This window comes from Vipera ursinii, assembly GCF_947247035.1.
Source record: "Vipera ursinii genome assembly, chromosome: 1".
Classification (NCBI taxonomy): domain Eukaryota; kingdom Metazoa; phylum Chordata; class Lepidosauria; order Squamata; family Viperidae; genus Vipera; species Vipera ursinii.
In genome coordinates, this window is record NC_139512.1 from 120199252 (window position 1) to 120225557 (window position 26306).

General features: G+C 41.2%; 2 protein-coding genes across 3 annotated transcripts; one reads left to right on the forward strand and one right to left on the reverse strand.

Annotated features, from left to right (window-relative positions):
* Window positions 1–3968: 3968 nt before the first annotated feature.
* STK16 (serine/threonine kinase 16) lies at window positions 3969–12513 on the reverse strand. The gene is made up of 8 exons (XM_083375895.1): window positions 12239–12513; window positions 10090–10202; window positions 8305–8524; window positions 7330–7463; window positions 6898–7018; window positions 5222–5317; window positions 4591–4712; window positions 3969–4515 (listed from the first exon to the last, which is right to left on the reverse strand). The coding sequence occupies exons 2-8, from the start codon at window positions 10173–10175 to the stop codon at window positions 4377–4379; spliced, it is 918 nt and encodes a 305-aa protein (XP_083232021.1). The 5' UTR covers window positions 10176–10202; window positions 12239–12513; the 3' UTR covers window positions 3969–4376.
* On the forward strand, window positions 12270–26001 carry GLB1L (galactosidase beta 1 like). Of its 2 annotated transcripts, none has more exons than XM_083375762.1 (17): window positions 12270–12348; window positions 14728–14902; window positions 17022–17197; window positions 17973–18123; window positions 18477–18537; window positions 18733–18827; window positions 19388–19568; window positions 19658–19716; window positions 20581–20702; window positions 21179–21219; window positions 21362–21480; window positions 22640–22714; window positions 23457–23546; window positions 23716–23829; window positions 23999–24130; window positions 24655–24861; window positions 25776–26001. In XM_083375762.1, the coding sequence occupies exons 2-17, from the start codon at window positions 14849–14851 to the stop codon at window positions 25992–25994; spliced, it is 1896 nt and encodes a 631-aa protein (XP_083231888.1). In that variant the 5' UTR covers window positions 12270–12348; window positions 14728–14848; the 3' UTR covers window positions 25995–26001. The 2 variants fall into 2 exon arrangements, with proteins under 2 accessions (XP_083231888.1, XP_083231889.1); XM_083375763.1 differs by having other exon boundaries at window positions 17025–17197.
* The last annotated feature ends 305 nt before the right edge of the window (window positions 26002–26306 follow it).

Consider the following 26306-nt stretch of genomic DNA (forward strand, 5'->3'; position numbering starts at 1 on the left):
ACACTTTGCTCACAAAAGCCTCCAGTCGCTCTCATTCCTCCATCTCTTTCAAAAGGCCTCTTGCTTGCTCGCTCGCTCACTTACTGCCCCGTCGCTTCCAAATGCCATTTGCTCATTCACTCACTCACTTACTGCCCCATCGTTTCCAAATGCCACTTGCTCGCTCACTCACTGCATTTGGAAGCAACGGGGCAGTAAGTGAACGAGTGCCGGTGCCAGAGGCCATCAGCTGTTTGGCGCCAGAGACCACTGCCATGAGAAACACAGCTCTGGGTCAGGGTTCGGAGCAGCTCCAGGTGGGGGCTCAGCACGGGCCATGGCATGGCAACTGCAGGGAGAGGAATCCCCACGGTGGCTGTGGAGAGGGGAATCCCCACGGCATGTGGCTCCGAGCCGCAGGGGTGGGGGTGCAAAGGACAGGCGGTGACGCCATAGCATCGCTCCCAGTGATAGCACCTCTGAGTTCCAGCACCTTTTTTTTTTAGAAAAAAAGCACTGGTTTTAACAATGCTGTAGTAACTGTAGTAACAATGCAGTAGTTATGCCGAGCCAAAAAGGTTCACCATCACTGATATATCAAAAATTCAGAAAATGCCTAACTTGACTCTGCTAGTGTCTCACAAACAAAAGAGACAATTCTCTATTCGCTGCTCCCACCCTGCCCTGCCCCAGTATCTAGGCCATCCTGAACAGTAGCACTTGGCAATGCCAAGGCTGGGCCTGAAGATGAGTCTTGGGCCTGACTTCAGTACAAGCATCACTGCTACCACTAAAAAAAAAAAGAGGCCATCTTGTTCCCTGAGGTGCAATTGCCCTGTGGCCCAGTGCACCACAGGATCTGCTGTCCACTACTTAACTTTTAGTTGGTGGGTCTGCTTCTGTAGACAGGCCTCTGTGGCCTACCCAAGGCTGCTTCAGGTTGCACAAGGCTTTTGTTCTTAAAGTAACTTTGGAGAATGCTCTTCCACAGCCTCTGTAGCTCCCAAGAACTGCACAAAGGAATGCCCCATTCTGCTATGATTTTCAGACGTTTCAGAGGCCGTGCATGGCCCTTTTGTGACTTCCAGAGGATCTGAAGTTCATACAAGACCACATCTCATTCTTGTGCAGCCAGAATATTGCAAGAAAGCATGCCCCTGTTCTTGCAAGGTTTTTGGTGGAGCTGGAGGCTGCACAGGAGTGTATCCCATTCTCACACAGCCTCTATGGGCGCTGAAAACTGCAAGAACAGAACATACTTTTGGGAATAGTTTTTGGGTGTGGGTAAACATTGGCATGTCAGCCAAAATGTGGCATGTCAACTTCAGCCACAGTAGCCTTGCCATCCCTAAGTTGTATTATTTTGCATATTTTTGTTTGCTACATTTGGCCCTCACCAAACACATCTCTTGGTCAGTTTCCATTTTGATTGAGCAGCTACATATACACTTAGCCTTTGTCCAAAGACTTGTGCTGCATCCTCCCCAAAAGTTAAATACTTATTGCCTTCCTGCATTTTCCTTGGATATGTTATCCCCCTCTTGAGTAAATTCAAATGCCTTAATGAGTAGTCTGGTACAACGACTGAACATGACCTCTCCCAACACTGAATGTCATAACAATGAAGGACTAAAATTCCAACATTCCTGCTAGCACATTGACTGTTCTGATGTTGGGATCTATTGTTTTAGAAGAAACATATTCTATGTTGGACAGGGACACGTGCATGTTTCACAACTGGTGGGGAAAGATGAAAAGGAGTTACAGTAGTCAAGATAGTATACTGAGCCCCACCAACACCAAAAAAAAACCCTGGCCATGCTTGATTCGGCAACTCTGTACTGTAAATTATATACCATCCTTTTATACAGATGTGTACCAGTATTTGTTCTCTCCCCTCCATTTCTATTCTAACCATGGATCGTATCACAGAAATTTAAGCTAGAAGCATCATCGCCCTTAAAAAGCAATGGGTGTTGTAAGGATGTATGTTTTATTCCTGAAATTGGTATTAATATCACTGACATTTTCTTTAAATAGTTAAGATTCATCCTGCTATGCCACAAAGCTTTAAAAAGCAACTAATACAAGTTGCACATGCACTACATGTTTGTAGTGATGTGTATGAAAGAGAAAGCTTTCTTTTGAGCTTTGGACAAAACAGCCAAGTTGGCTACATTCCAATGAAATAAAATTGAGAATGGTGTGACTATCCTGTACTGCAGTTTTTAAGAACTGCACTCTTGTCACTGGGAATAATGAGAACACAAGTTCTTTCCTCCTTCATTTTTCATTTTGTAGCCAGAAAAAAAACAGCTGCTCTTTGCTGATGACTATCGGTGATCCAATTTAGAAAAAAATGTTTTTGAAAAAGGGAGTTATGTTTTAATTCTCATAACAGAATTAGACAATAGAAACACAGTCTCTAGGCCCTTTTCTTTTTTAGCCTACTTACAAAAGAGCTCAGAAGTGGTGCAGAGTAACAGCATGATTCACTTCAATAACCCAGTTTGACATTTCTGTCTTCATAATGTACATGTGCAAACTTTTGCATCTGACCATCAGGCAGGAGTACTAAAACCAATGGTCTTGGTATCTAGCATGCATCCTGAAAGCTCAGTGAGGGCATACAGTGTGAAGGCTCAACTAAAAGAAAAAAGCCACACACTGCAATACTTGCCTTTTATAACACAGAACCAACAACTTCTGCAGGTGTTATTGGCAACATTTGGATAATATAGTGTGGACACAACTTATTTAATTATGTTCAAGTCCTCCTATCTGCAAAATGATGCCACAACCAAATAGTAAACAACCCAATCTAGGAGCTCTAGTTTCTCTATACCAAAGAACGAAAAAGTCAATTATGTTTCTGTCCAGATCAGGGGTCTTCAAACTTGGCCCTATTATGACTTGTGGACTTCAACTCCCAGAATTCCTCAGCCAGCGTGAGGCACACTGGCTGAGGAATTCTGGGAGTTGAAGTCCACGTGTCATAAAAGAGCCAAGTTTGAAGACCCCTGTTCTAGATAGACATGCAACTAACATCAGTCCATCAGGTGGAGAACTAATCATACAGAGTTGCCTCTGAATGCAGATAGGGCCTGACTCAGCAAAACTAATTCAAGTGCTGCAGCAGCAACATCTGCTTTTGAACGTGTGTTTAAATAACTGCTGCTTGTTCCCCTCATCCCATTCTCTGTCAACAGACAGTGCTTGTTACTCTGTATGTTCCCTCGCTATGCTATGCTGAGGCCTTAAGCCAATTTTAATGTATAAAACAAGCCAATTGTAGAATTTGAGTCTTCTAGGAAACTGTAACAATGGTTCTATCAGAATCGTATACAGAGTAAGATATATATTCTATATATACTTTCCTGTAACACAACTGAATGCCAGGACTTGGATAAACCCTAAAGATAATGCACTGTTTATAATCCGTAAGTTCATCCCCTGGTAAAATGTTTGAAACCCATAGAAAAAGATCTGGTAAAAGATGACTCCCAATATGGATGAAATTGATTATACACCTCCTCCTACTGATGTATTTACAGTAACTAACATGCTTGAAACTGCTCCATTTTGTTTTAGCTCAAAACAAAACCTAATGAGACAAAACACTCAGAATATGCGTATTTTGTTCCAAATTCAAAACACTTAGAACAGGCATTTCAAGCTTGGAGCTTCTGTACATATCTATTCCTGTGGAAATAATTAACTTTTCAGAGACTTACCGTAAATAAAATTTCCTACCCTATGTGACTTACTCCTGAAAACAATTAGCAGTATAAATAATGCAAAAAAGAAGAGATTTCTGGATGTATATGTTATGCAGTTCTTTGAAGCCTGGAAGAAAGAAAAATCTACTAGAATGTGATCAAATACATATGAGGGAAAAATGTATGATTGAGCAGTATATATGTGATAAATAAATAACACTATTGCTGGATCACATTTTTATCATCCTTGTGGTTTAAAAATGTCTACGATAAGTGGCTGCATTTTATTTAACACATAGGCCCTGAGGGCATGCCTTTATCAAAACAATTTCAGCATCGATCCACGCTTGCACATTCAGGTACATATTTAGGAGATTTTTTTTCCACAAAGAAAGGGAATTTTGGTCCCTTGGGGTTAACGCCATGCTTTGTGGAGGCAGTTGGTAATGAAACAGGGCAGTCAAAGCCTGGTAAGATACAGGAAAGAGTAGGGGAGTGAGTCCCAAAGACCAGCATCGTTCTTAATGCAGTCCCATTGTACGACAGTTCCTGTAAATATGAGACTGGCCTTCAGCATGACATCTTGTCAAGTGTTTGGTCTGAACTTCATCTCTTGAGGTCCCACCTGGGCTGAAATGCCACCAGCTGCTTCTGTTTTTAGCTGCACATTCCGTGGTCTCAGATGCGTGTGGCATCCTGTCCAGTGAGAGGTGGCTGTATCGCTTCCAGCTGACAGATTATGTTAGCAATGAACGGGCGCTCCTGGGGATTCACTACCATTGTAGAAGAGAGGAGGTGTTCCAAGGCTGGGGAGTATCTGAAATTTAGAACCAATTCAGACCAATCTGTCCTTGGATTAAAAGCAACCACAACCCCCTCCCCACCTTCTTACCTGGTATTCTGAGGCACCTTAAGGTGGTTCTGAACAGCTAAGGCCACACTGTCCCCCTTTTGGAAAATCATGTCATAAGGTCCTTCACCAAACATCATGCAGTAGAGAACACAGCCTAAGGACTAAGCAGAGGTAAGGTGAGCCTGTGGAGCAAAAAGCTGATCATGGAATAATGAAATAGGATTTTCCTCCCCGATACAAGATATATACTAGAGCAGACATGTCAAACACAAGGTCCTGATCCGGCCCGCGAAGTGGTTTCATGCGGCCCGCGAAGCCATCCTGGAAACAGTGAGGGAACGGCCCCCACTGCCTCGGCCCTGGCCCAGAGACCCTCCTTCTGCCAGAGACCCTCAGATCTCTCCCACTCCTGCCCAGGCCCCCATAGGCACCCTTGATGCCAACGATGTAGAGCTGGCCACACCCACCCAGTAGGCCATACGCACTCTAGCCACGCCCACCCAGTAGGCCACGCCCACCCAGGCCACACCCACTCGGCCCCCTGAGGGCAACCGCAATGCTGATGCGGCCCTCAATGAAATTGAGTTTGACACCCCTGTACTAGAGTGTATTACAGCAATATTAAATATTATTTATTTATTTTTCTCTTAGGAGAAGTGATGATCCTTACCCAGATGTCAGTACGTTCATCAATAACACATTCACGCTCAACATTGAACAGTTCTGGGGCTCGATACGAGATGGTGCAGCGTTGGGCAGCCCAGTCCTGTGGGATCAACCAGGGAGGGAAGATAAAACTTAAGTCTGGGAAGAATGTGGAGAAATATCTCAACTCTTATCTCAAGCAGATTGCTCTGGTTGCTATTGGGGAAGAGTAACAGGGAAAAAAAGATACTTTAAATTAAGGGCATTAGCATTAAATATACTGAAATACATACATAGCTGTATGTGCTTAGTAGTGGGTGGGAGACAAGTAGGAAATTTCAGGGCTGTAGACCAGCGTTTCCCAACCTTAGGAACTTGAAGATGCGTGGACTTCAACTCCCAGAATTCCCCAGCCAGCTATGCTGGCTGGGGAATTCTGGGAGTTGAAGTCCACGCATCTTCAAGTTCCTAAGGTTGGGAAACGCTGCTGTAGACTACAATGGGAATTTGGGGCGGGGGGAGAGAGAAACGTTCCAGCAGAAGGCACTGGTAAACTACTCCCGTGCTCTTGACAAAGAAAACTAGGTGGATGTGTACCTACAGTCACTAGAAACTAAATCCAAGTGAGATTTTAATGTGAAATAGGAAAATACAAGAGATCTAGCAAAGTCACTCTTAAGAAAAGAAAGGTTTCTCACGTTCTTGGTCTGCCTGCCTTTTTTAAAAAATAATACTCTAGAGGCTGAAGTTATGATTTGCAAATCTGGTAATATATAAATATGTCCTCCTCAATAGATCTCATTACGGTCACTGTTTCTATCGTTTCTGCTTGCTTATTGTTGAAACTAAGACCATAGAGCAATGTTTGCCTATAATGAAATACTGATCTGGATGGGAAGGGAAAACTGGAGTAATCATCTCTTGCTCTTAAAGCAAGGCTGGAAGCTATTTAGCTTCTTCTTTTTTTGCAGGGGGGGGGGAAAGTTTTGAAAGAAACGGGGATAGATACTATTTTATTACTGATGTCTATTTTGACTGGCTGTAGATCTCTAAGGTCTTGGGACAAACATCATGCATAAGTCTGAGGTAGAAAGCAAGTTGGCCAGCAGCCCTGGGTAGGGAAGGAAAAGATTCTTCCTGGAAACCCAAATAAGCTGATCCAGTCAGTATCAATAACCCCAAATTAGACAGAACAACAGTTCGGATTGAGGCTCTACTAGGGTCTGACCTCTACCTTCACTGTCAGGGGCAACCTCGGTAATGATCATGGTCTTCCAAATAGCAGGCACAACCAGACAAGTGGAGACCTGCTCCTTCTTCTGGGTATGCAAAATGTACGACACACATTTGAGGCTGGATTTTGCTCATCTGCTCAGTGACACCAACAGTCCTTGTGAATGCCACTGCTGACTTTCCCAAATCTTTTGCATGTAAGTGTGGACTTTGCCGTCAAGCTACCCAACCATTTCTTTTAAGGGCAGATGATGCTGTGACACAAAAAAGACAGCGTGCCGTCATTCTGCATGCACAGGTGATATTACTACTTGCTGGCATCCTTCCTCAGCTGTTAAATAAAGGGTGCTGGGATGTCAATGAGAGCCCCTAGCTTTTATGGTCAGAATAGTTTTATTTCATTAGGTAAATTCTCCTTCATCTTTAGAGCTACTCCCCCATTTCCCTTTTACCAGGTGAACCTCATACCTGAATAGTCATGGCCTCCCGTGAGCTCCGCACCTCAATGTGAGCCCGATTCATAGAGCCTAGGTCCATTAGCAGTGGCTGATCTTCATTGTCCAGCAGCACATTTGTTGGTTTTAGATCTCTGGAAAAGGGCAAGCAGAATATAGATGGAGGATAAAATCTGCATTTGGTAACAATCAAAGGCATGAGCCCTCAAATCCTGCTTTAAAGGACGTTTGAAGGTTGTTATTCCAACCCAGGGCTTTCCTCTACTGAACATACTGCCACACTGATGTTCTGTGCCTAAGGATGCTCTTCTATCTTTGCAAACTCCTTTTTGCCAACACCTCTGTAGCAAAGACTGACAGTCTCCCATGACCTAAGCTCGGCTTTCCACTTGTGGTTGACTGCTACTCTACTCCTAGACCCTGCTTTCTGAGGCTGACTTCTTACCTGTGCGCATATCCCTTGTTATGAATGGCCTGCAGTCCTCGGCAGATTCCGTGAAAAATAACCAGGATCCGCTCCTCAGGCATGAAGGAGCCTTTATCTCTCAGAGCTTCCACTTCCTGCCAGAGGGTCCCTCTCTGGAAAAGAAATCTAGGCACGTTGGCAGCTGAAATGGTATGCATGTTCTCCAAACTTACTGAGTGAAGAAAAAGATTTCTCTCTAGATATTAGAGACTGTGGCCCGTCTTGGCCTAAGGAAGATTTACCATTCTTTGACATTTGCATCTCACAAGTGGAGAGGCTTAATCAATATTGGTTTGGTTGCCTCTGGTCCAATCCGAAACAAGCAAAGTTTATCTAAAGCAGGACAGGCTACACCTGGTTTTGTAACTACAGTGAATACCATGCTGTTCTAAGAGTTGATTAATGTATTTGCTGCTTGACCAAACTGTTAGGGTGGCAGGATCTGGAGCAAATGAAAGGAGCCCACCCCGTCACACACCAACGCTCAGTCTCGAACACGGACTTGCAGATTGTCAACCCAGGATTCTAATCTAAAACACACTCCCTGTTCTGCAAGTTATACTTCAGGAGATTTGTTGTTTTAAATAGTTCCATTTAAAAAGACAGTACTTTAACCCTTGTGATTGTAAGCCCCACAAACACGAGACAAAAATGGAAAATAAATGTGTTGGCATAAGAAAATATATGCAGAGCCATTGGAGCAATTATAGCAATTATACAACAGTCTTCTTGTTGTAAGAACATGGATCTTAATTATACTAGCTGACAACTAGCTAACTATACCTTAGAAATGGCCTTCATGTGAATTGAAAGTAGGGTTAGCACAATGCTGGAAGAGTCCATCTCCTCCCTGCCACGCCTAATTTATCAAGAGAACACATTTCTTGGCATGTACCTACTAAACTCATCTGCACCTTACCTCTTACTTAGGAAATTGGTCTGGAGGCTACTGACCTTGAGGAAAGGCAAGAGGAGCCAGGCCTCATGTTTGGATCCTTTCTCTACCATGGCATGTGCACAGATGGGCAAGATGTTGGGGTGCTCAAAAAGCAGGTGCATCTCCACCTCGTGCAGAGCTTCCTTAAGATCATCCTTGTCATGGCAAATGATGCGTTTCAAGGCATAGAAGCGCCCGTCATGCAGCCCTTCGACAAGGTCCACATAGCTGAAGCCACTGCAGGGAGTAAAACAGAATGAGCCACAAGGCAGGACAAAGACATATGTATTCTGATGTAAACAGAACCCAAGCAACTTTCCTTCTCTCCTCTTTTCTATCATGTTTTTCCTTACTTTAAAAGTTCATCCTTATTCTTAAATTATGAACCTGTCTGCTTTGCAGCGCCACAAGGGCCATGTTTTCCACACAGTGTTGCTGGTTCATTGATGCCACCTTAGTAGTTGCTATATTTATAACTTCTGTGCCGACACATGTTAATGAGGCTATAGAGAAAAGCTATAGAGAAAATCTACATGCCACAACTGGAAGATGAACAAGAGAGGACACTTGTTCGTGCTGTATACCCTTGTTTGTTTATAGTTTCATGAAGCTGTTGTTGCTTTTTTCAAAAATACTTTGTATGGCACTGTACAATCATTGGTTTGATAAAGGGGAAAATGTTTAAATAAATGTCATATGGCATTAAGCAGCATTTTGGTTCTCCCTAGCTCTTTATCACAGTACTGATAAACTGTCCAAAACGGTACAGCAACTGAATATGCTTAGTAATCACAAAAGAGTTCATGTATACCCCAAAATATATCTAATTAATTGGAAATAAGTGGGGAAGACCACCCAGATCTGTAGGAATCTGATATTTTCTATCATTAAAAACTATTTTCTACTTAGTTTATAATGATATTTTTAACATTAGAAACTAAGCAGTAAATATTGTCAATCTGAGGGTCTGCTCAATTGCTGTGTTCTCTCTCTTATATACATAAAGAGTATCATGAAGAGGAGGGTGAACGTCTCTTACTGTTACTGAGGGAAGAGACATAAGGTGCAGCAATTACATGATTATGTATCAGAAGTAACATTCTAACTGGTAAGCAATGAAGTCAGATTCCCAGAGGAACTGTGGTATCACTTACCTTTTAGAGCAACCAGAAGCCCAGTTATATGTATAATAATCTGGAAGGAATTGCACCAAGTGAAGAAAAAAAACATCTATCTTTAAATGAATTGAACAACAATTTTGGACGAATATTTTGGAGAAGATGGATAGTGGATAGAAAACCAAAGCCTCTCCATGTTGCTGGACTACAACTCACAGCAACCAAATTCAGCTATGTGAGGATGTTGGACGACACAGATCAAAATAATCTGGAACAACAACTTTCTCATATCTGAAATAGATGAACCTTAGAAGATTGTAATAATTCTACCCCTGGCAAATAAAGGCAGTAGTGTGTGTATCCAGATATATATTTCCTACTTCTTTAAAAGCATGAATCTATGCAGTCAAAACATCTTCCTACACGTGGAGAACTACATGGGAGAATTAATAGTGAGGCTCAGAGAAGGCAGTGGTGGGGAGGGAATGATTAGAAGCACATTAGATAATGCTAAACTTTTGCGCTTTGCTTTTGGGACTTTCTTACTAAGTTGATTGTCACAGTTAAAAGAAAACAAACTATGGTAAAAGAGAGGCTAGTGACTAAAGAATCATCTGTGAAATTTCAAAATGAATCACTACAAAGCTTCTTACACGATCCCTCTGGAAGGAGTCCAATACTCACCCCTCCCCAATCCTGTGGATTAAAAGATAGCGTTTGTTATTGATGCTGATGGTCCCCCTGGAACAGATACACAGGGCATGGCCCATGGTGGTTGCTCCAACATCCTTCAGACTCTATAGAGGATAAGAAAGCAAAGTTCTAGATCTTGGTATAGTCATTGTGAAGGCCTAAGGCTGAAAAAAGAGGGGCAGCCTCATGTCAAGATATGAATAAATGGATACATATGCAAGTAGTCCTCGTTTAGCATTCACAAATGGGACTGGCAACTTGGTCACTTAGCAAAGTAGTTGCTAAGTGAAACCATCTTACTTCAGCTTTGCTTTATAGATCTTTCAAATATATGCAAAGTCACTTTTTCATCACCTGTCGGAATTGTGAACAGTCACTGTGCAAAGCAGTTGCTAAACATGGACTACCTGTAGTATTTTAACTGATATCCTTTCATGTAAGGCAGGGGTGTCAAACTGCCGGCCCGTGGGCTGGATGCATTCATGCCGAAACCGCGCCTACCCCATTGCCGGCAATGGAAAAAAAGTTGTGATATGTCGCGACACGTCACATGACGTTGCAAGTTTAACACTCCTGATGTAAGGTATAGCACTGAAAAGGAATAATCCAAGTGTTTCCCACTAATAGAATTCTCAATCCATCAGTTTCTTTTCTCCCAATATCATAGAAAACATGGTCACAACATTGGTACTGGAGAGGAAATGAGACAGCTCAAATTGCAGGCTGTAATCTAAGAGCAAGCTATCTTTCTGTGGGTAGAAGCCAGACTAAAAACAAAACAAAACCAGGAACATTTTCTCCAGCTTCGGAGAGTTGCTGGTAATGTTACAGAATGACAAGGGCCAGAATTTTCAACCCTTCTTTTTTACTTTTTTGGTGGGGAGAGAGAAGTGAAGTTTATCAAAGTAAAAGGAGCTTTAGCACATTTATTTTGGGGCATATTGGAAAGAAGAAAAATTGTACTACAATGATTTGCCACTAAGTTTTGATTGTGCAATCTTAAGTAGGCTTTGAGAATTGCAAAAAAAAAAAAAGGCAACGAAAGCAGGCAAAGCACATACAGACTTGCAGGCTTCCCAGCCCAGCTGAAGATAAATACTCCACTTTCTGCCCTGTATTAATAAAATATGGTCTGTGGAACAATGAAAGAGAAGGTTCCTTGTTAATTCCAAAATGGCACACAGCTGTATGCCAATAGTCTGGCAGCCAAGAAACATATACTCAATGAATATTCTAAAAAAAAAAGGGGGTGGGGGAGAAACTACGAAGATTATATGGAAAACTGGGGGACGGGGTCTGACACCACCAGTCACCCAAAATTTAATAGCAGTCTATTTTGGGAAAAATAAAAACAAAGTGCCACCATTCATCTCAACAAAGAATGGAACAATCCAGAATCAGTTTTCTTCCACCTGCTCCCGTTTGAATCATATGATGAAATGTAATTGATATCTTTCCCAATGCAAAGGCACTTAATTATGATACTAACTGTACAGCCGGCATGGAAACAAGGAGGAAAAGTATCTCTCTTTAACTGCCTATCAAAAGTGTGCCTTCTTAAAGCTACATAATAAAATTCATTATTTTATATATTTCCCCTTACTTATCAAGTAAGTACCGTCTCCCAAAGTGTTACTCATAATCCAAAATGAAAGGATAGGCCTTCCCTTTGGATTACATTCAAAAAAAGGCAAGGCACATAAGGAAAAGAATAAGTAAAAAAAAGGGTAAAGGTTAGTTCTTCAGAGCTGGAGAGCAAAGCGTTGAGCAGCAATCACGTTCAGTGGTTCAGAAATGACTGACGGCATCAAACAAGCCATCGGGGGAAAATAGTAAATGCAGAGTTCTGCCATGTGAATGATGCATTCTGCACATGACCAGATGCACAGTCGCTGTTCTCGTTGTGTCACTTGTTCTAGAGTGGATAAGTGAATTAAATTCCGAGGCAGAGTTATGGCTCAAACTCTCAAAACGGCAGGGAAATCCTGCCCTGGAAATCCCGGCGCCCTTTCTGGACCCGCCACTCTCGAATACAGAACAGCCGCAAAGTCGACCGACCTCATCCTCCCGCCCCGCCCATCAGCGGAGGCACAGGGGGGGGGGAGGAGGAGGAAAGGAGAGGGGAGGGGGCGACACTCACCCAGTCTCAGGCTAGAGTTCAAAGGCGTCCTGGAGAGCTTCAGCGCGACAGGAGTCGCCGCGCTGGCTGGTGACGCTATAATTCTGCGCCGTCCGCTCTGCGGCCTGGAGGTAACTAAGCGACCACTCAAGGGAAAGCAGAAAACGTCTCTGAAAGAGGGGAAAGGGGGGGGGGCGGAAATCCGGAAGGAATTGATAAGTTAAAGGAGAAAAACAGAAGTCATGAGATGGGTGTTCAAGTGTCAAACTGCCGGCCCGCGGGCCGGCTGTATCACGCGGAGGCCGCGCCCCACCCTAGCTCCGGTAATGCGGAAAAAAAGTCGCGATACGTCGTGACACGTCACGTGACGCGGCGAGTTTGGCACCTAGACAAAAAGTGTTGAGCGTCAGTAAGGAGGGTTTACTTGACTGGGATTACGGAATATTTCCTAAAATGTGTCACTTTGAATTCAGCAAAGACTTAATGTTTAAATAGGCAACCTCGGCTCTTTTATGACTCATGGACTTCAACTCCCAGAATTCCTGAGTCAGCATAGCTGGCTCAGGAATTCTGGGAGTTGAAGTCCATGAGTCATAAAAGAGCCGAGGTTGCCTACCCCTGGACTAGAAGACTTCCAAGGTCCCTTTCAACTCTGATTCTATTCTGTTCTGTTCTGTTCCGTTCCATTCCCATTCCCATTCCATTCTTACTATTATTAATTTAGTGTCCAAAGTATCTTATGTTCTTGAGTTCTGCCGTGAAAACAATGTATAATGCCAAGCTAACTCATGAAAAGCTCTGAATGTATTCCTCTAGGACAGGGGTAGGCAACCTCGGCTCTTTTATCACTCATGGACTTCAACTCCCAGAATTCCTGAGTCAGCATACTGACTCAGGAATTCTGGGAGTTGAAGTCCATGAGTGATAAAAGAGCTGAGGTTGCCTACTCCTGCTCTAGGACATAATTGATTTTTAATATCAAGCATTTCTCTAGAAAACATAGGGCAACATGTATGATCCACTACCACATAGGTTATTATAAAAATTCTGTTAACTAATTTGAATGTGATTAGCCCAAGGTCTTCTGGAGAAATTTATAGATGTGTAGGGATTTCAGGGCAGATGTAGTTTCAGCCAGTTCAACGTGCCAGATATTTCCATGGGGAGTTTTAATAAAAGTTACGTGATCATTTTAATATATGAATTATTATTGTGATCATTTTAATGAGTGGCGTGGTGGCCTAATGGTGAAGACACTCACCTCCCTCTAGGAAGGTTGAGAATTCAATCTTAAGTAGCAGCAGATGTTTCTCTCCTAGGGCGCAAGGAAAAAATATCTGCTGTGAACACTGCATAAGCATCAGAAAAGGCAGCTTCTCTTTCTCAGCTTCATCCAGTTACCCCAACTCTATCCTAAATAGACTACAGGATTTTAAAAAGGGGGGCAAATGTGATCATATTTACAGAGACATTTGACATTCTGATCAAGTAACTCCGGACTGCCCCCCCCCCACCTGCGCTCATTTCGCCAGGACCTGAAAACCTGGCTTTTCGATCTATCTGGCCTGGACTGAGGGGTTTTTTAGTTTTAAGTTTTAACATTGTTTTATTGTTGGGCTATTATTAATTTAATTCTTTTTAATTCTATTTTTATCTTAATTTATATTGTCTTTTAAATATTGCCCTGTAAACCGCCCTGAGTCCTTCAGGAATAGGGCAGTATAGAAAACTAATTAAATAAATAAATAACTCCTTTGTAGCCTGATTGGTTTTACCCAAATTTTACCATTCAGTGATTCCTAATTCCTTCGTTTATAACAGCATCTCATTATGAGGTGGCACAGAATGTGGTGATGCGAAGGATAGTGTGTCCCAGCTGGGACATTATGCACTAGTTACCTTGGGTGTCTGTATGGGTTCCCTGTTGCTGAATGAATACAATGATTATACAGGTCTGGTGTGTAAAAGGGACATCCAATGACAAGTTGCAATAAATGGGACATAAATAAAAACACACTGACAGGCAAGAAGATTGTATATGTGATAGCAGCACACAATATTTAATAATTAAAATACTTGATATTCTTATGGAGCGGTTTGCTCTCTCAGAGTAGGTATGTATTAGCTTGTTCCATAATCACCATATTTCAACATTTATTAGATCTACAAGAGCAGTATGAGTTACCTCTAAATCCAGTGTGTACAATTTATTTAAAAATAATTGATGCTTCTGAATCAATAACAAAATGCAGTACCAGTTTAGGTATATTTCTTTACACACTTATCTCACAGATAACTATTATTTGTCATTATCCTGCTACTATGAGGAAATGTATGTTTTGCATTATATATTTGATAATGTAGAATAAGCTCTCGGTTCCAGTTCCTCTGTGTTCATTTTGGCATTCAGAAGAAAACTTGCTACATCATGGTATACTCTGATATGACTGGCTTTGGATTGAGTTCTGTTTAAAAATTTCTGTCTGTCCTTCTCCCCTCCCAACTCATAGGACGTATCACCCCCTCACTTCGGAGGAAGCATCAGTGCCTGCCCACCAGACTGTCATGTGATATCTTCATGTGATACCTTTTTGCAGTTTCTTGTTCCAGACTGAGGTTAATGTTAAACAGATGGGGCTGTGGCTATATATTCTCATGATAGCCTTGGGGGGCTTACAATTTCAGGTAAGCAAAAACCATTAGAAAAGGATTTTATTGGGAAAAATGCTGAAATGATTTCTTTCAACTCTTTGTAATCTTCCGTGTATTCTCATAGTCCAGGTTTTTCTTTAGATCTTTTTGGCACTTCTCCGCCATTCTCTCCTAATATTCTGTTTATAATTAGTGAGTTGATTGCTGTACTACTGAATTAAGCTCCTGTGTAATATAATTATCTTGGAATTCTTATACATGGAGCATAATCTGTTCTGCTCATTTGAAATTCTCAACAATCATGTGATTCAGGCCATAACAAATAACACTATAGAGTTAAAATAATTTTAGACTATTATCTAAATCATACACTCACAGCAAACTAATAATTTATTGTTTCAAAACCTTGTGTGACTGGCTGGCTGTTAGAGAGTAACCATAGCACTCAAGATAAAGAGATGAGTGACTCCACAATATGACTCAGAAGATCTTACATTAGCCAGTAACCTAGAAAGAGTCTAGAAGTGAATAAGTGAGTGGTCGATCTAAATGTCAAGTATAAATTGTGATTGGGACATTAGATTTGAACTTGCAAGATTTGGAGCAGCAGTGAGCATGTTAATAATAAAGTTGGGAGGAACCTTGGAGGTCATCTGGTCCAACCCCCTGCTCAGGCAGGAAACCCTATATCATTTCAGACAAATGGCTGTCCAATCCCTTCTTAAAAACTTCCAGTGTTGGAGCATTCACAACTTCTGGAGGCAGGTTGTTCCACTGATTAATTGCTCTGACTGTCAGGAAATTTCTGCTTAGTTCTAAGTTGCTTCTCTCTTTAATTAGTTTCCATCCATTGCTTCTTGTCTTGCCTTCAGGTGCTTTGGAGAACAGCTTGACTCCCTCTTCTTTGTGGCAATCCCTGAGATACTGGAACACTGTTATCATGACACCCCTAGTCCTTCTTTATATGTTTTAGCCTCCAGTCCCCTAATCATCTTTGTTGCTCTTCTCTGTACTCTTTCTAGAGTCTCAACATCTTTTTTACATCGTGGTGACCAAAACTGGATGCAGTATTCCAAGTGTGGCTTTACCAAGGCATTGTAAAGTGGTATTAATAATGTTCAAGCCCAATGTTCAAGTCAGTCAAGATCCTTCTGTATCTTAAGCCTATCTTCTGGAGTGTTGGCTATTCCTGCCAGCTTGGTGTCATCTGTAAATTTGATGAGTTACAATCTATCCCCTCATCCAAATCATTGATGAAGATGTTGAAAAGTACTGGGCCCATAACAGAGCCCTGGGGCACCCCACTACACACCTCCCTCCATATAGATGCAGTTCCATTGAGGACTACACACTGAGTATGGCCAGTCAGTCAGCTACGAATTATGGTGGTGATGCTGTCTAACCCACAATTTTCTATCTTATCAAAGTAGGTTATGATCTACTTTATCAAATGCCTTACTGAAGTCCAAGTAAATTATATCCATAGCATTCTTCTGGTCCACTATTTTTGTCACCTCATCAAAGAATGTAGTAAGATTTGTCTGGCATGATCTGTTTTTGACAAACCAATGTTGGCTTTTGGTAATGACTTTGTAGGTGTTTGTTGATTCATTGCTTATCTTTTCCAGAATTTTCCCAGGTAATGAAGTCAGGCTGATAGGTCTGTAGTTTCCTGGATTCATTTCCCTCCCCCCCCCTTTTTTTTTGAAGATGGAAACTACATCAGCTCTTTTCCAGTCATCTGGTAGTTCCCCAGTGCTCCAGGATTTTTGAAAATATAGTTTAGTGGTTCTGAGGTCACATCTGCTAATTCCTTCAAAACCTTGCAGTGTAATCCATCTGGTCCTGGTGATTTGAATTCATCTACAGTGGACAGGTGCCCACTTACCTTTTTCTTGCCTATCTTAAGTTGTGTTTCTAATTGTTTTTTACAGAACTGTTTTAGATAGGTTGGACTGTTTTTTCCCTTTATATAAAGGGATGCAAAAAATGAGTTAAATAGTTCTGCTTTCTCCCTGTTGTTTGTCACCTTTATGCCACTTTCTTCCACTAATGGACCAATCTACCCCTAATCCTAAAAAAAATAGTTAAAGCAGCACTGTGGTTGCATGGAAAATGACAATATTAAGCTTTCCTCTCTTTTTCTGGATAGCAGGGCACTGCAGCAGTTCGTTCCTTCAGCATTGATTATAAAAATAACTGCTTCCTGAAGGATGGAAATAAGTTTCGTTATATCTCAGGCAGCATCCATTACTTCCGTATCCCACCAGCTTATTGGAAAGATCGGCTACTCAAGATGTATATGAGTGGCCTCAATGCTGTACAAATGTAAGTGATCAGAAGCGACTCCCAGCTGGGACATATTCTTTGCTGTAACAGAGACTAGTGACTTAAACTGATTATAAATGCTCTAGTTTTCTCACTGGAAGGTTCATACTTTTGACCATAGCAAATACTGAGAGTAGAGAAACTCATGCTTATTGAAAATAGATTGGAACCGAGTAATGAAAATCTTTTGTTCTATTATAACAGGGGTCTTCAAACCTGGCCCTTTTATGACTTGTGGACTTCAACTCCCAGAATTCCTCAGCCAACATGCCTGACTGAGGAATTCTGGGAGTTGAAGTCCACAAGTCAAAAAAGGGCCAAGTTTGAAGACCCCCTGTATTATAAGGTCTCATCAAGATATATATAACATTGTGCTTTTGGCCAAAATGAACAACATGTGCACATATGTCTGCACAGCACTAACTATATATATGTGTGTGTGTGTGTGTGTGTGTGTTTAAAGCAGCATGTTTAATTACTGACCACCTTTCTGCTACAATTGGGATAATTATCTGTGCCCATCACTCCAATTTAAAACTAGGGGAGAAATTTTTGGTTCATGTTCCCTACTTGCTATCACTTTTGTCTGAACTTGCTGTCAAGCTAAGCTGAGAAATAGGAATTGAAAGATGTACTTGAACTAAAAAAAATTGTTTAGCATTTAGTGCCAGAAGGTAAAAAGTATAGTTTTTTGTTCTATTTACCCATGACTACAGTAACTCTCTTGTCTCTCAGAAATCTGTTCTGGATTGAAAAGTGTATTTTAATTCCTCAGTTATGTCCCATGGAATTACCACGAACCGTTGCCTGGAATTTACAACTTTTCTGGGGACAGAAACCTGGAAGGATTCTTGGACTTAGTGGCCCAATTAGGGCTATTGGTGATATTGCGCCCTGGACCCTACATCTGTGCCGAATGGGATATGGTAAGGGCTATCCAGATTCAGATAAGTCATTATTATTTTAAGCATCTGAATGCTCCACAACTCATTTTAAGCAGTTTATAATTTGACGAGCTATCTTTCCCTCGTTTTCCTTGTATAGCTTCTCTTCATTTTTAAATCTTGTGTTTTTCTTGCTTTATACATGGATGCTAGCATTTCATCTCATCATTCAAGCAACTACTTTACAATAATTAAGATCAAACCTCCTTTTTTGCAGTTTTGAATTCTCATCTTTTTGGCAGTTCCCCAGTTGTTACTTGCTGGAAGGAAGCATAAATAACGTCTTTGACCTTAGTAGTTGCACAATTGGATTACCTTGATATCTTGTTTCCTAGGGTGGCCTTCCGTCCTGGCTGTTGGCAGAACCAAATATTATTCTACGAACATCTGACCCAGGTAAGGGGGAAATCTGAACCTGAGAAAGAACGTGGAATTTCCTCTACCTTCTGTGAACTTAATACAAAGGTCAACATACTCTTCTAGACTTCTCTGTATACAGCATTGTAATCGCCGGCTCTTATCTTAGTACTACGTGGGAATTTGAGCAGACTATCCTCATTTTTAGTTGAACAAGTTGCTTTCTGCTCTCAGGTTTTCTGCAAGCTGTCAACAAATGGCTGAGTGTCCTGCTACCCAAGATAAAACCTCGTCTTTATCAAAATGGAGGTAACATCATCAGTATCCAGGTGCGTGAAGCATAAGACATTTCAGGCATTTTTCCCCTCAGTCCTTTATTGCGTATGTGTTTTGTCTTCTTTGCAATATCCATATGGTGTATATATATAGTAGGGTGTACAAGTTTTTTCAGTTTCATTAAAACAGGTGAACCCTAAACAACAATATTTTTTGGAAAAGATGGGAGTTGCTGTAGTGGCTATAAAAATTGAATTCTGGAACCCATTCACAAATTTTTGCCTAGCATAATCTTAAAATCATGTTGTCAAGTGCCCAAAATTTTACACAACCTATATTTGCCGTCTTTCACTGCCAAATGACAAAAACGTTTTAGCACCCTTCTAACTTATGCAGATCTTGGCACTTTCAGAGAGAGCAAACTGCTTCATTTACAACTTAGCTCAACTCCACCTACTTGGGAAACCAACATTTGGGACAAGTGGGCTGCATAAACTGCTACATATGTAGCATTGGACAAATAGTAAGACAGAGTCTTATTAAAAGCTGATCCTTTGGCAAATGAGGGGCTCATAAGTCACCATCCTTTAATTCCCCACTGTTCTCTAGGCAGGTGGAGAATGAATATGGAAGCTATTACGCATGTGACTATGACTATATGCGTCACCTCCTGGCTGTTTTCCGTTTGTATTTGGGCAAAGAAGTTGTGCTTTTCACAACTGATGGCCTCAAAGAATCCGAGCTGCGATGTGGGACCTTGGAAGATTTATATGCCACTGTGGACTTTGGCTCAGGTAATGCAAGGTTAAATGATCTGCACAGAATTCATAGAAGCTGGAATGGAATTATCCTTTGACTTCTGCTGTTTTTTGTTCCTTGACAGAAATAAATGAGACAAGAGCATTTGAACAGCAGCGTCTGGTTGAACCAAGAGGGCCACTGGTGAGAGCATTTGGCCTTACCATCTGGGAAGGAAACAACCTGGCTTTATTTCTTCTGAGCACCTATTTCTCTTGACCTCATATGCTGACTTATTTTCTCTCATTTGATTATTTTGTTCTTTCCTTAGCAACTTCCAAGGAGTTTTCTAAGGGAAGGGAATCAAAAGTATTCATGTGTGTTAAATACTTATTTGCCTCTGTGGTTTGTAAGTTGGTGCTAAAGGTATATAAATTGTAGTCCTGTTTTCAAGAGCGTCTAGTGAGCTATGAGTTTCACATGACTATCTTGGGTGATGCCAGATCTGAGAGAGAGAGAGATTCATCTCTCTCTCTATAAAAATTTCTGACAGCTTAATTATAGAATAACTAGTCAGACGTTTCAGAATTAGATGTTTATTTCACTCATTTTTCCAAGGGAAGCCAGAATGATGCACAAAATATAAAAATAGATACAATAAAAATGAGTAATAATTCATTTTAAAAAGTTCCAATAATTGTTTTTCTACAGATACCCATACAAGTGTGTATGAAATTACCACTTTAAAGTAGACAGTATAGTGGCCAGAGGTATTCACCTTAAAGTATGTTTCCTAATTGGGCACGGCTTACCTTTGGACACAAAAATGAGATCGTGAGCAGAGCCACCACAGCTATCATAACCTACGGTTTCAATATTATTGAAGTACTTGGGTCCTTGGACCACAGATCATAATGTATCAACTAATCTATTTTTATGGTCTGACATATTTATTGTGTATTCTCAGATTTTAACATTTTGAGTCAGAACAAAATGTATATACCATTTCAGATGTGGAGAACAGTTTTGCTACTGTTCCCTAAAAGTGTCAATTATGCTTTTCCCTAGGTGAATTCTGAGTATTACACGGGCTGGCTGGATTATTGGGGTGAGCCACACTCCATGAAAAGTACTACACTTGTGACTCATGGCCTACAGAAGATCCTAGAACTGGGAGCCAACGTCAACATGTAATCGTGAGACTATATGGGAGAGTGGCAGGGGGACAAAAGCCATGGAATTGATTATAAAAAGAAATGAAATATGTCTAAGATACAAGTCATGGCTCTTAACTTCATCTTACTGTGTATGGCTATTCTGGTATATCAGATGGTGTGTATGCGTGTGTGTGTACGTGCGGGCATATGTAAATCTTTACATAGCTGATAACAATTTTCCAGTGGAATGAAGATGTGAGACTGGAGTATATTTGAACTCACCCTGGGTTCTCCATTTATCTTACTCTACATGGCTGGCTGGCTGGAGTCACACGTCATTCTAAGCAAAAACTAGACAAGCCACATTATGGTTTATCCAGGGTGCAAATCCAACTGCTAAACTGTTCTCGGTTCCTTTTTGTAGCCCCTGTCCATTTTTCCCTACCAGGCATTGTCTCAGTGCTTTGATGGAAAGTGAATTCTTACTCTGCTGCCTGATCTTTTTCTAGGTATATGTTCCAGGGTGGCACCAACTTTGGTTATTGGAGTGGTGAGTTTCTGGATCCTTTGGGTTGCTGCCTCAGTCAGACATTGTGAGGCTTAGTTTCTGGCTGGAAAATGGAAGCACCTAGTTGCATATGGGAGTTAGAAATCCAGAAGCCTGTTTTGTTCTCATAGGTTTCTCTACTCAGGTGCTGATTATAAAGACAAGTATTATCCTATCACTACTAGCTATGACTATGATGCACCTCTCTCAGAAGCTGGAGACCCTACAGAAAAGCTGTATGCAATTCGAACCATCATTGGCAAGGTAACGATTCAGCACTCTTGGCAGTAGATTGAGAGGCAATGCTGCTTTTTATGCTAATTGAAAGGAACTATTTATCCTATTAATAATCTGCTCTTTTGCTGCTGTGCGTACGCAGTCGCAACCAGGGTAGGATATCAGCCTAAAATTTTAAATTAAATCTGCACACATTTGAGTAAATTATTGGCAATACGTTTTACAAGCAAGAGATAAGAGCTTGGTATTACTGTTCCAGACAGTCATAATATAGCCAAATCTGGTTCAATAATGTAATCAAGTAAACGGGTGGTGAATTGTGTTTGGGCTCCCCGCACCCCAATCTCCAGTGAATAAACTACATGTACCAATCTTTATTTCAGCAATTATTTTCTCATTCTCCTCCACTTACAGCTGAGTGTGCATAGTACAACTATTTTTTGGAACAAGAGTAGTGATGTTTCAGTAGCTGGTGGTAGATAATACTGGGGATTTAGATGTAGCAGTGCTTCTCCTGCTGTCTATTTGATTACTTCTTCCTATAAGCCAGTACGTTTGAGTCTAGTCCTAAAGTAAGGAGAAAGTAAATATGAGACACGCTCAGAGGCCATATTCATATCTGTTAGGATTTTTTTCCAGCCATTGTTTGTTAATGGATCACTCACTGTACTAAATCAAAAGGAACCAAACTTAGTATGATGCACCAATCGTGGTAGCACATGTAAGTGCATATGAGTGAAAGAGAAGCTTTGTGTTTAAGTCAGAAATAGGATTTATTCCCTTAAAATGCATTATCCGAGAATCTGCTAATGAACTTTGGGACGGTATTTATTCAATCTCAGCAATTTTAAGATCTGCGAACTTCAACTCTCAGAATTCCATAGCCAGCATTGACCTTGCGTCAAAATTGTTAAAAGTTGAGAAACATTGCTTGAAGATAAGCAAAGAAGCAGAAACCAGAGATTTAATCTTCGATTTTTATCCATCTGCTCTGAGTTGCTTAAAAAGTTATCTTCCCACCTCCAATTTTTTTTTAAAAAAATTCTCTGATAGACGCTAAATCAAGGCAAGGTAACTGGTTTATTCTTGCTGTGCTTCGTTTGCTGAATGTGAGGTCATCAGCTGAACATGATGTTATGTTTGACCTCCAGTCACTCTCTTTTACTATCTTTTTTTAAATTTGCAGTTTCAGCTTGTGCCTGCAGGACCAATACCACCCCCCACTCCCAAATTTTCATATGGCTACGTGTCTTTACCACGGGTAAGTTAGAGTTGGAAGATGTTTCATCAGATGCTCATGAATTGGCTAATGGACAAGCTGTTCCTGTAGTCTTGCATGTTATTTCCTGAGATGAAATCAAAGGTAATGAAACAGATTTTGGAACAGAAAAAGAGATCTTGTTGAGATGTGCTGCAGGCCCACATCAGGAATTCAGCAGAACTATTGTTCTCGTTTTCAAACAGTGCTGCGTTCATGTGGCAAAGCGTTTTTTAAATGTGAGAATTATCTTTCTGCTTGTTTTAATGTCACTGTATACTTGTAATAAGGGACGCGGTGGCTCAGTGGGTTAGGACGCTGAGCCTGTCGATCAGAAGGTCGGCAGTTTGGCGGGTCGAATCCCGAGTGCCGCGTAACAGTGAGCGCCTGTTACTCGTCCCAGCTTCTGCCAACCTAGCAGTTCAAAAGCACGTAAAAATGCAAGTAGAAAAAATAGGGACCACTATGGTGGGAAGGTAACAGCGTTCCGTGTGCCTTTGGCGTCTAGTCATGCTGGCCACATTACCACGGAGACGTCCTCAGACAAGCGCTGGCTCTTCGGCTTTGAAACAGAGATGAGCACCAGCCCCTAGTCGGAAACGACTAGCACGCATGTGCGGGGGAACCTTTACCTTTACTATACTTGTAATATCCGATATTTTTAATGGAAAATGATTTGGGGAAATACATTTTTGTACCTTTCTTTTTAAATAGCATAAATACAGTTTCAGTTTTTTTCTTACAGTGTGTGGCCTTTTTGGATATTCTAAGTCTTCTCTCCCCTGGCCTACCATTCCATTCTTCCTTCCCCCTCACCTTTGAGGCTCTGAAGCAGGTAAGAAGTGAAACGAGTCTGTGGCATTAAGAAGGGAAGCTAAGAGTAGTTCCACTAGAAAATTCAAGAAAACTCAGAGGAGTTTTTTAAAAAAACATTCTCTTGATCTTGTCTATTTAGTGTTTGGATTGCAGTCCACATTTGCATTAGTTTTCATTTTATATTTCAGACCCACGGCTTTATGTTGTACCGTACTGTTCTTCCGGATGACATCCTACAGCCTGTTTTTCTCTCTGTCCTTGAAAATGGGATCCATGACCTGGCCTACGTTTTACTTAATGGAGTAAGCTGGAAAGTGGAGACATTTGTATGATACAGACTTTTTAACTGCCAGAGGGGCAATGTTCCTGGTTCTCCTAGTGATTGCTTGAGGCTGCTGAGTGATATAGGGGTTTTACTTCAGTTCTACAAGTGCTATTCAATTGTTAATCCTTTATTCCTTCTCCCTTGAGGAATATAAAGGGACACTGGAACGAGACAGAGTAAAAGCCATCAACATAACTGGCCAGCTAGGAGATTCGTTGGACTTGCTGGTGGAGAGCATGGGTCATATCAACTTTGGAGCCAATAACAGTGACTTTAAGGTACCGCAAGAGAGCACTGCCGGTGAAAGAGTAATGCTTTCACTTTTACTCATAGAGGTACATTGGATTGGGATGGACTCTAGACAGCTACATTATCACACACTTCCAAGTTAAGTATTTCCCAGAACAGTAAGCAGGTTCTAGGTAATAAGCAGCAACTGAAGTAATTTGAAAGAATTGGGGACTTTTTTTGAGACTTGGAATATTAGGCAATGCTTTATGAAAATGAGCTGTAAAACAGAAGTGTAATGAACTCATTTTTAATTACTGCAAGTTCTGATGTAACTTTTATTAGTTGCTTGAATAGCTTTACTTCAGCTTTAAGGTGGGGGGAAAAGCCTAAATAATCCTGGTGCAGGAAAAATGACCAGGCCTTTACAGGTAATAGCTGATAGTTTTGCCTATCAGCAGGACCCACCCAACCCTTTCCTCACAAGAGGACTACAGATTAAAAGCCAGGTGTATGCTATTCTTTTCACATCTTAGTGTATTTTTCTTTTCTTTTCTTTTTCCTTTTTGCCCAGGGCCTGACCCGCAATGTGACTTTGGGTTCTATTATTCTAAGTGACTGGCTCATCTATCCACTTGATATTGACTCAGCTGTGGCCCAAAAATGGCCTCCGTACGTCCCACGAAGCAGAAACACAGCAGGACCTGCTTTCTATACTGGGGTCTTCAAAACACCTGGTATCAACTATGACACCTACGTGACGTTTCCAGGGTGGAGCAAGGTATAGCAACCCTAAGCACAGTTTTATCTCCCATTAGGCCACAAGGTGATTTCTTTGCTTCATCTCATTGTTTTGGCAACGGAGCTTCAATGATCCAGATTGACAGCTGTAGCTCTTTTGCTACGTTTACCCATTAAGTGCTGTATAATTGCAGGCAGTTCAAGAATTAGTTTACAAGTAAAAAAAAGTGTGCCTTTATTCACTATTCTAAGATTCTCAAAATTAAGTGGCCCTGCAGGTCAAAATAGGGAACAGGAAAGACAAAACATCACACGGTGCCAAAAAAATGTCTTATGTAATTTAAACTGCTAAATAGAGTTGCTTTATAGAACTATGCTGGGGTTAGGGTTAATAACATAAAGAATTAATGGTTTTAGCACAGTGTAGAACAGAGGTCCCCAAGCCCCCTGACCGCTTCCCGCTACTGGGCCTTGAGCCATTTGGAACCAGGCTGCAGAAGTAGCAAGTGAGCGTGCGCAAGCAACGGGTGAACATCTGTACACTCCACCCCACTCCACGGTGCGGTGTGGAACCATTCCCTTTCTCCCCACCCCATCGGCCAGCCCACAAAGCCAGAAAGGTTGGGAAACTGTGGTGTAGATTAATGTGTTTGCTGGTTGCCCCTACACACTTTTATAAAATGCATTCAGTATTTCATATTGCATGATAATTACGCAAATACGAATAATCGCTATTTACCATCTAAATTTATGTCTTCCTATTGCTATATATAGAGTTGTAATCCACACACATACAGAATTAACTTTTAAGCCTTCTGAACTTTCTCTTGCCACAGGTGATCTTTCTGGCTTTGGGTAGATAATAAAATATGAAATCAATGCTGTAGTCTCTCAGGGTGCCCAAATAAAGATGAAGTACTATTTTATAAAAATCACTTTTATGTTTTTAACTAGGGCCAGATCTGGATCAATGGTTTTAACCTGGGCCGTTTCTGGCCAGTTCGTGGACCCCAGCAAACCCTCTTTGTGCCTGGCTTTCTCCTCAATACCACAGTTTTCAATACTATTGTAGTGCTGGAATTGCAGAATGCACCATCAAACCCAAAGGTACTTTTTCTTGACCGTCCCGTTCTCAATGACACTTTTGGCTTCTTTCAAAAAGACATGAAGTAACTGGAAATGCTACCCAATTATGACACTGCTGAGACCCGTGGCAAAAGAAATATAGTTGAAATCACTGTCTTGTAAGAATCAAATGAATAAAGTATCAGACTGTAGCTTAAGTTGTAATGAACAAACCACGTAAACTACAGTTATCTGGAGATCAAGTCTTTCACTGGAATATTAATTGAAGTTGGCGCTGTGTAAGGGCTGAGGATGGATAATGCTCATCACCAAATTAAAAATGCAGGCACCTGGCATAGCACTGTAATCCATTCTTGGCATTCCAGTATCAAAGATAAGAATTGAAATTGGAAACTGCCG